Source organism: Populus euphratica, unplaced genomic scaffold (assembly GCF_000495115.2).
Source record: "Populus euphratica unplaced genomic scaffold, PopEup_1.0 scaffold1886.1, whole genome shotgun sequence".
NCBI lineage: Eukaryota > Viridiplantae > Streptophyta > Magnoliopsida > Malpighiales > Salicaceae > Populus > Populus euphratica.
Genome location: NW_011501734.1, coordinates 1 through 11,066, shown reverse-complemented (window position 1 = coordinate 11,066; position 11,066 = coordinate 1). Strand labels below are relative to the sequence as shown.

General features: G+C 30.6%; 1 protein-coding gene across 1 annotated transcript; it reads left to right on the top strand.

Moving 5' to 3' along the window:
- Window positions 1–560: 560 nt before the first annotated feature.
- LOC105118347 (exocyst complex component EXO84B-like) lies at window positions 561–6,232 on the top strand. The gene is made up of 7 exons (XM_011016271.1): window positions 561–863; window positions 1,059–1,156; window positions 1,238–2,291; window positions 2,885–3,364; window positions 3,671–3,856; window positions 4,544–4,668; window positions 5,544–6,232. Exons 1-7 carry the CDS (start codon window positions 729–731, stop codon window positions 6,154–6,156), a joined length of 2,691 nt encoding a protein of 896 aa, XP_011014573.1. The 5' UTR covers window positions 561–728; the 3' UTR covers window positions 6,157–6,232.
- The last annotated feature ends 4,834 nt before the right edge of the window (window positions 6,233–11,066 follow it).

Below are 11,066 nucleotides of genomic sequence, written 5' to 3'. Positions count from 1 at the left end.
GACTCGAGTAGCGGGTTTGATGGATTAAATAAAAAAACCTGAGAATCTAATATGTTATTGTTTCTCATCTTCTTTTTTTCTTTTTAGTTTTCAATTTTACCTTTTAACTTTTTTAAAAAAAATATATTTTTCATCATATATTTAGATAAAAAATAAAATTTTGTAACTCAATAGAATTTATGATCCAAATCATGAGTTTAGCGGATCAAGTCATGAAATGAAAATTAATTTAATATATTATTGTCTCAATATTTTTTGAAATATATTTTGAATTAGTTTTTATTTTATATTTTATTTTGATTTTTTATATATTTTGTTTTGATTTTTACATATGATTAATTGATTTTGATCTTTTTAAAGGGTTATCATTGCAAACCTGATAAATCAATATTTTTAATTTGTTTTTTTTGTTTTGGGCAACCAATAGCTTGACATGAAGATAAAACGCACCGGTTTTGGTCATCCTCGTCTTAATTGGCGCCAATTACTTAGTATTTTAATTTTTAACCAATTAAAAGAGGAGAGTGTCGAGATTGGAGGACTGAAGGCTCGAAGTTCACGAATGGAGAAAGACAAAACGGTGCCCTGTTTAAACGAAGGAACCAAAGCTGCAGAAAAGGACACCAGAGACCTCCAAAGTCCAAGCATACCTTCTTCTTCTTCTTATGAATTCGTGAATCAAAAGCCATTTTTACCTTTGTTCGCTATTTGATGGAAAATCGATTCCAATGGAATCATCTTCAACGGCTACTAGATTCCGATTCAGAGAATCCGAGAATTCAAACGACTCCGACTCCAGCAGCTCTTCCATTTACTCTGACAACGGCGACCACGACTCCAATCTCCATTCCATGGCTGGAAAGGTAATTATAAAGTTTGAAGTATATATTTTGTTTTTTCAAATTTTATTTTTAGCACATAAAGAATAAATAACTTAAACTATTAAAAGAAATTGACAAAAGGATGCAATTGAGTACATGTATACAGGTTTGGGACTGATATATATATACACACAAGAATTTTATTTTCTTTTGTTTTTATCTTCTTTGATTTTGTAGGGAATAAAGCGCCTTTGTGCGGAATTATTGGAGATACAGGCATTATCCGATGATGATTTTCATCGAAACATCTTCTCTAATTATTCTGCGTTTCTCGGGTAAAAATTCATCTTCTTGTTCCTCATTTTAGTGTAAAATGATCTATCCTTTATCTATCTATATATTTTCTGAATTTGAAGAGTATTTGAGGAAGTAAAGGACATGGAAAAGGAGCTGATGAAACTTAAAACGCAAGTTTCTGCACAAAAAGGGCTAGTAAAAGAATTGATTGACGGCGTGTACTTGAAGTTGTTATCAGAGGAAACAATGGAATTAATCATTGAAGAATCTGAAATGGACGAGCCACCTCCCTCAAATCAGTTGGAGGTTCACATCGATGACATTTTAGAAATTCTGGACACTCTGCTGTCAGAAAACAGGATAGATGAAGCAATAGCCATTTTAGAAACGGAGGACGAGAATTTTAAAAGAGTGGAGGTTGAATTAGGCGATGTGCCATCGGATGTTTTGATGCAATACAAGTCTGTGATTTCTGAGAGGAAAGCAATGCTTACGTTGGAATCAACTCTGGTGGCTGAAAATTCAAGAATAAGTGCCCCTGAACTTCAAAAGGCGCTGGTTGGAATCTTCAGGCTAGGTGAAAGTCATCTTGCAACTCAGTTATTGCTGAGGTATTATCATTCGCGTATTGCTCGTGGAATACATGATTTGCAGAATTCAAAGGTGTTTTTACATGGGGTATACATCAGGGAACTTTCGAGGTTCTTTTTTTCTATGATTTCTCAAGCTGCGAGGAGCTTTATGAAGCTGTATGGAGAAACTTCTCCTTTTTCTTCAGAATTTATTCAGTGGGTCTATGAAGAAATTGAAGTCTTTGCTGTTTCTTTTGCTAGTTATGTTATATCTGTCTCAGAGGTAAGCAGCAGACTGTCCACAGCTGTAGAGTCTGTGCAATTTGCGTTGTCATATTGCTCTTTGTTAGAATCTCAGAGATTGGTGTTGAGGCCATGCTTGATTGAGCATGTTCGCCCTTGTATGGAAGACGTTCTTTTGATACATGTAGACCATTTTAAGAAAGTCATCGGCATCTTCACTGCAACTGATGCTTGGGTTTTGGGTAGATATCTTCTGTCTGGAATTTTAAATGAAAGCTGCTCTTCTATGGTTATTGGGGAACGACCAGAATATTGCCTTCTCACCAGTAGCGGGAGGAAGTTCGTAACTGTGTTGCAGGTTTGCTTGCTTATTTACAGTATAAAATATCATCAGTGAGAGGTCAGCTGCATATTGAATTGTTTTCTGCGCTAAATTTACTAATCAACTGGATATACAGAAACGTTTTTTTTTTTTTTTTTTCAATTCAGCAGCTTTAAATGTCATCTAAGCTAACTTCTTGGAACTCTTAGAGACTGCCATGGGTTTTACAGCATATATATATATAAAAATATAGATGATGACTGCTTATATATATATATATAAACAGTCATCATCTATATTCTTAGAAAATGCCAACATGTTCACATTGATTAAACCAGTATACTGCGGGCTACAATGAGAGCTCCTGATGTTAAATCCATTTTTTTTGCTGTCTTTATTTTGGAAAAACTCACAAGGAACTGTTGCCAATATTAGCAGGGAACCTGTTTGGATTTCTGGAGGCAGATTTAGTAAATTTAAGAACTCAAATACCCTTTCTTTATCTCCTTTTGGTGTCATGACACAATTTTATTCTTCCGAACTGACAAAAGTAGGAAAGAAACAAAGATTACGAAGCATGCTCATAGTGTTTGCAATTCTGCTAATGTCTTTTTTTGTTTTTGGTTCAGGCTATCACTGGAGATGTTACCCCTTTGATTGCACTTCAATTGGAAGATTCTATCCTCAGAGGACTCATGAACCTCTTCTCAGAGTACATAGCTATCCTTGAAAGAGCCATCACCTCTAAAACAAATGATTCAGGCCTAATTTTAGCAGAGACAGTGCCTCAGCAAGTTTCTATTCTGGCAAATCTATCAACACTTGAAAATCTATTCTCTAGCACTATTTTAAGTGTTTTTGGAAGCAACAATCCAATTGATTCTAGGCTAATGAAAAAACAGTCAGTTGGTTTTCATCAGCAGGACCTTGAAAGTCGTGTGCTATTCGTTCAAGATGCATCTGTTAGGCTAAAAGCTCATTTCTTCCAGCAATTTGTATGCAGAATGATATCTCCTGAAATTGGCTGTAAACTGACCCCCCAAAAGTGCATGGACAGTGAGGTTGATCCTGACCTGATTCATGATTTGGTGCCCTCTGTTGCCTTTCAGGTATATTTTCTTCCTTTAGAGAGGAACTTGGTGACCTTGCATTTATAAAGCATTCACTAAGTGCTATTGTAGTCCCAGTTAAAAGAGAAAAAGGGAAAGGGAAAGGGAGGAAGAAGGGAAAAAAAAGAAAAAAGAAAAAAAGGGGAAACTTGTGTTATAGGTGGCCCTATATTTTTGTTATGCATGAGGTAGGAGAGGGTAAGAAATAAAAAGGTCTAAAGGCTTATATTCATTAGTCAATTTCTTTAAGTTGTCTGTTGACAAAATTCTACTCATACTGTTATCATTTTGGTGTGACCCAACCAGGTACTGTTTCTTGAACTGAGAAAACTAGGTAAACTTACAGAAAAGGATGTTTTTGAAATGGATTGGTTGATGGAGCTAATGAGGGAATTGATTGAGGCCATATTTGTTTGGATTTCAAACGACAAAGAGATATGGGGGAATATTGAAGAAAATTTGAATTTGGAAGATCCTGACATTCGGAATCAGGTATGTGCTATTGTTTTATGCTTGGAGAACTGCTTATTGCTAGTTTGTTATTGTATCTGCTCAAATTTTGTTGTTCACTATCGAGTTTTGCTGTAAGTTGACCACCTGACTTTCTTTTCTCTATATGCTGCTGACCAGCTTCATCAACTTGCATTATTGCTGTCTGTTTTGCATATCTACTCGAACAAATCTCATGCTACTCACTAATTTGTGCCTGTAATATGGTTCCCAATTGTCTGTCATAACAAAACAATCCTTCATGGTCACTTAACCCTATTAAATAATATTGAAATAACATATTTAAATATTTCCGGCTTCTGCAAAGAAATTTCAACATTTACTGACCATAAATATCTCTTAAACACGTGAACTGTTTCTGCATTTTGCTCAATTTCCTGCGAGTTCTAAAAATTATAGCCAGTCAGATAAAAAACTTGATACCAATTCTTCTTTTCATACTTCTAAGATTATTGTACTTTGTGTTGGCGAGATTTTGACTGAACTTCTCAATTTTGGTAATGAATATTTATTTGGTTCGCACATAAAAAGTCGTCAAACCATAAATCTTGTTGGTCTTTTAATGGGTTTTCTACAGGCACACACAGCTTTGTTATTCTGTCATTTGTTATTGTGATTCTTAAGCATTAACTCAATGTTTTCCATTTATGTCCAACGTCTCTGAAACAGTTCGTTCTGGACATGCATTTTCTCGTGGAAATCATAAGGTTTGGGGACTACTTCTCCACTAATCCCTTGGTTCCTGCAACTCTCATGAAATCAGTATTCGATTCAGCAAGACTGGATCCTACAAGGTAATTCTTTGAGTTGATATTCTGGTGATCAATCCTGGAAAACCATCATTACTGTTTATAATACACGCACGCACACGGTCACTATAATACTATTTATCAAAAAAAAAAAAAGTCTGATGATATTGTGCTTTGGATATGTATGAGCTAAGCCTCTCAGGTCTTGCATCTAGTAATTTAAGAGTTTACCTCTTCCAGATTCCATGTTATAAGAATGGATGTTCTGATCTGCCATTTCACATCACTTGCACGCAAAAATAAGTGATAACAGTAATGGTAGAAGTTTTTAAAAAAAACAAAACAAAACAGTGAGCTGCCGTGTAGGATGCATTGAAAAAATACTGGAGAAAATCTAATGGCTGCATCTGAAGGAGTGACAATTTTTCTGTCTACTGTTTCATAGAATCAAGAAATCTCCTGGCCCATTTTACCGAATGATTTGACAAAAAGAAAGAAAGAAGAAAACAGGCCTGCTATTTTTTTAATACTGCAGAATTATTAGATTTTGGTTCATAAAGGAAGGTTAGTTCCATCTGCAAGGTCATTCATAAAAATAAAAAGAAAAGGTTAGTATCTCTGAGGCAATTCTAGACGTCAGACCATGATTCAATTAGGCATCCTACCATATGTGTGTTTACAAATATGTCCTAGCAGCTTGAAAGACCCTGAAACAAGGACATGCTTGGCTACAAGTTTTTTCAAAAATCTTCAAATTTCATATTACTTGTTTACTATGATGGGAAGAAGCTTTACCGTGTGGAGGAGTAATTTGTACCCATACTTCTCATTAATGGCAACTACCAGTAGGCCTACATATATCTCTGCAACTTGAAATTTGTCAGCTTCCCTGAGTATAAAATTAAACAACTGTTCTGCAGAGATGCTGATGATGGATGGATTATGAAAGCGGCAATTGAAGCGATTGAAAGGCTGGTGAAGATTGAGGAAACAGAATCACCGTCAGATGATGAGCTTGTAGCGATCCCTGTAGAGGAACCACCTGAAAACCATTCTGAGCATGCAAGTGAAACTGTAAATGATGATGGCACACATTTTTCAGAGGATTCTCTAATGTTGGAGGAGAATGCGGCGACCACAGGCGCATTAGAAGTCGCCAATGTCAAGGGAAACGCGAATTTGAATGCAGAGTTGAACCATGCTGGACAGTCCCCAGATCTCTTGAAAGACAAGGGTTGTTCTATTAATAACGGTACAGCATGCCCGACCGATGTTTTTGGAAACATGGAAGATGTTGAATCTGGAAATGCAGCTTATGATAGATTTCATTTCGATCAGGAAACCATCTTACCACACCTTCTGTTGTCAGAGACTGTCAATGAAGCTTCTGAAGTAGGGTTACCAACTGAGAGCAAGGAGGTGATGTTGCCAGGGAGTGAAGTTGGTTCTGGAGAAGATCCAGCCAGCCTACAAGGTCATGATTCAATCCCGGCAGCTTTTTTTCTGAACTCGAGGACAGACAGTGAAAATTAAGTACGAAGATGCAAGAACAAGACATCAATCATGAAGGATTTACAGGAATGACATGGAAGAGTTCAGAGGGAAGCGCTATTATGATCTCCTTTTCCTTTGCTCGTTATTTCGTGGCATGAATAAGATTGATGATGTGCAAACAGTTCTATTTTCTTGCCAAAGATCATACTGTTCTTTGGAATTTAATGAGAAAATTTCGATAGAACTAATTGAAGTTTTTCTTTTTCTTTTTCTTTTACAAAAGAACATGTCTTTTTCCATGAGAAGCATTGGTTTTTATGTAAAAACTTACTAAAATCATGGAAGCAAGTTTCAATTAAAAATGAAAAATTATTTCTAGATATTTTATATGAAATTGAAAGGGGAAAAGAATAATTAATCTGAGAGAATTATGCAAAAAGTTTATAATAACAAATTAAATTTAAAATTTAAAATCCAAGAAAAAATAAATTAAAAAAAAGCCAAAGTGCAATTAAAAAAATATCAAGCTTATAGGTCTTGAAAAATAAGCCAAAATGATTGTCCCAATACAAAGAAGCTTAAACACAAACACATGTGGAAGTCATGCCCACGTGCTTGGCTTTTTTATTTTAATAAACAAATATTATTTGTCTTATTTCAAAAAAAATTAAAGCATACAACACATATTCGAGCTATTAATGTTGGCTGGCAAGTCCGAGTTTGCATTTTTAGAACCCAAAACATATTTTCAATCATTTGTTTACCTTAAAATAAAAGATAAATTTATTAAAAATCTAATTAAATATATTTTCAACTTTAAAACACCCTTTAAATGATTAAAAATAAAAATTACATTAAATAAAAAAATCATATATATATATATATATTATCGAGATATCTCTTAACAAAATATATTTATTGATACCAATATGAACCATTTTTTTTTGTGTCAAAGTATATAAAAGTAAGATCCTAAAATAGAAGGAAAAATATGCATAAATGGAGACTTCTTAGAAACAAACGAACCTTTTCATGTGATGATGAAAATGGACCCATTTGTTTTATTTGGTTTTTAATTAGGTTTTTTTTTATTGTTATATCATAATTTAGATTTAATTTGCCTCAAATTAAATTTTACAAATTCATTAAACATCTTGAATTCGCAAGAAGTTAAAAAAATATCAACACTTAAATATCACCAAATCTAACATGCAAGGATAAAATTAGAAAATAATAAAGTTTCATGGAATGCAATGGAATGGTGCCGTCAATAATGAATCTGAGTAAATGCATAGCAATGAAAATAATAATAAAAAAAATATTTCACATAATAATATATTTTTTTTACAATGAAAATAGATAAGTGCACATCTAAGAATGATTTAAATTTTGGAAAAAAAAATATTTTATTAAGTAAAATATTCCTTGTTTGTTCATTTTTTTTTTGTTTGAATGAAATATTTTTATTAGCACCAAGGTTTCAGGACAAAAAGAAATGAAAATAAAAATGAAGGTTTGAAAAAAATAAAAATGAAGGTTTGAAAAAAATTCAATCATTTAAAATAATCAGAAAAAAATATATCTCTCAAATATAAACTTTATTTTCTTATTAATGAATTTCTTAATTATTTTAACAAAAAACATTTAATCAAAAGTATGATTTTTCAAATAAAAAATTATAATGATATCAAATATAAGTTTCAATTAAAAAAATAAAAACAATAACTCAATATCTTGTTCATGATTGAAGGAAAATAGATAATTAGTGTGATAAAATTATCTAGAAAATTCTATTAAAAATAATAATAAAATATTTTTATTGAATATTGATGAGCATTTGTTTTTGCATATTATGTATATAATAATTAGAAAAGAAATTGTTAATATTATCATAAAACTAAAAATATTATTTAAAACAGTAAAAAATAATTTAAGAATCATTTTAATTATTTTTAATTATAGTGGATTTGAATGAAAAAAAAGAAAAGAAAAGAAAGACTAGAGGACGTAGGTAGATGTTAGGTGCCTAGGCCTAAGAGGTAGGCTTGCGCACCTAGTTCAATTAAAAGAAATTCGGGTGTTGGGTGGCCTGCCTTGCAGGCCTATCAGGCCTACGTGCGCCTAGCTTTCTTTTTAAAACAATAAATAAATAAACAAATGACATTTTTTCTAAAACAGTAAATGATACATTATTAATTGATAGTATCTTCACCACTAGAGGCGGTCAAAAGGACAAAGTCTAAGTTTTGGCAAAAAAAAAAAAAAAACTATTTTCAACCATTTTATTTCACAACACACAATAGTATACTCATTTCTAACCTCAATGTATCTTAAATTTATCTAAAAATCTAAAATTAAATTCAACCAAATAATTTTTTTAAATTATTATTTATTTTTTAAAAAATATAAATGATTAAAAACATATTAATGAAATTTTTCCTATCAAGATGAACTCATTGACATAAAAATCAATTTTTTTTATAGTTAAAATTTGATCAATCAACAATTTTCTGTTTCCTTTTTTATTTTTTAGTAATCCTTTTTCTCTCCTTTCAAATTTTACAAACTAAAACACAAAACAAATAAATTTAGGACTATGATCATAAACCTTTAAAAAACAAGGGTCAAAGATGAAAAAAAAAATTAAGGATCAAATTGTAGTTTTATACCTCATGAAAAATAAAAAATAAAAAAACAATTGTTTTGTTTATTTATTAAATTCAATTAATGTAGTTTCAATTTTTTTAATCAATAAAATTAGATCCTAATTCATAAAATTGAGAATTAATTAAAAGTTAGGAAATTTTCTAATATTGTAAATACAATATAATGCATAAATTAAAATAAATTATTAGGTTTAAAACCATATAAACATATAATATCGAATGATAAAATTAAAAAAAAACTTAATTACTTAAATAATTGTTCTATGGCCAAATAAAAAATGAGGGTCTAAACTTGATTATACCTAGTTTAGTTTAGGATGTGGATACATTAAAAGAAACAATAAATAACCCTTCTTAATTTTGGTTGAAAATATTAGTATAAAAAAGTACGAAGGGGAGATATTTTAAAGATACAAAGCAAATGCTCTTCAACCTTCTCTCATTTGCTTTCCTAACATTTTTATTTCTTTTTTTCTTTTGTTATTTGGGAGATTTTCAGAATCTATTTTCCTAATTTTTGAATGTTATTTACCATTACAACTAATTAAAGTGTTGTCATTGGATTTTAGTGGCTGATTTTAATTATTTTATTTGCATTAAGAAAAAAGAAATAAAACCTTAAATATAAATAATTGATTATTAAAAATAAAAAATTTTAATCTAATTTAAATTTTAAGGGCTTCAACAAATAGGTATTATTAACAATCTAGTTTAAATATTGCTTATGCAATTTGTTCAAGCATGCTCATTTTTTAAGATTTTGGTTTGATGTCATGACTATAGAATTTTTTTTGCAAATTTTTGTTTATGTTCAAACACATTTAGTTTATGTTTAGAATACATTTTATAATATGATTTATAAAAATTCACCAATATAGTTAAATTGTTTATTTCTATGCTTAATTTTTCAGTAGTAACATAATTAAGAATTCTTAGTTATTATTTTTCATGCAATCATCTAATAATTAAACTAAACAAAATAATATCTTAATTGGCATTAGATTTTTTTTTTCAACCTAAATTTTCTTTTGTTTTGTCTAAAACTTTAGATGATCTTTTTAAGTAATTCATAAATTAAATAAATAAAAATTATAATAACTCACATCCATAATAGCATATAGCATTTGCTTTCATTATTCGAATGTTTTCTCCTCTTATAAATTACAATCATCACTAGTTGTTTATAAGATAAATTAAAATTTGTTAATTATATAATTAATTATTTAGGCGTTATTAATATAAATGTAGATAACTATCCTCACCCCATTACTTTTTTAAAATATTTTATCATTTATATAAATAGATATTTCATTTGAAATTTGTTATAATTTTTTGTCATTTCATTATAAGTTATGATTCTTCAATTTTTTTTTTATTATAGGAGTATTTATATAAGATTAGTAATACGCTGATAATATTTGTTTTGTTGAAAATTATATATTATATTAAAAACTAAAACAACATGGTTTTTTATTGTTCAAAATTCACCATCCACACACTCACATTTTACTACTTATTCAATGGACACTATTGCTAAATCTTTTAACTTTTTTTTTTATAAGTGTAAATTTAATAAAAAGAGAAATTGTATAAAATACGAGGGGCATATCCCACAAAATATATGGATCTATTACCTGGATTAGAAGTTCTTAGACAATATTTGAACAAACTTCCTGATGGGTTTGAAAAATATGAGAAAATGCTCTATTATTCTTTTCATTCCAGACGAAGTAGAATGTGGGTGGGAGGACTGGTCAAGTTAGAATATGAGTGAACTTCTTCCTTTTTTAGAGATGTAAACATGCCCACTCAAATAGAGGTTGCATTGAAATGAGTGTCTTGCCTAATATATCTTCCCAAACTTAGGCAAAGAAAGTGTATGCAAAGAAAAGATAGTTACGAGTCTCTATATCCATATTATATAAGATATAGATCAAAGTTAAAATGATTTAAAACGCATGTAGTATGTCCATAGTATGAAGCTAAACCAGAAAAAATAAGCCATAAGATGAAGGAGTGTTGTGGTATATGGCTTGAGTAAATGGTGCACAATGTCTTTTGATTTAATATCCCAAAGAGTCTCCTAAGCAGAATCAATTGTGAATTTTCCTGAAGAGTGACTTTTCCTAACATAATGATTGTGGGAGCATATTCGAGGATGGAAGTAATTGGGATCTTATATAGTTTGGAGGTATGGACTACTAGAAGGAAAAGCCCAAAAACTCTCTGTAATAATGTCTAACACCTTTGCATCCCAAGGCAGCCCTCAAGAGTATAGCACCC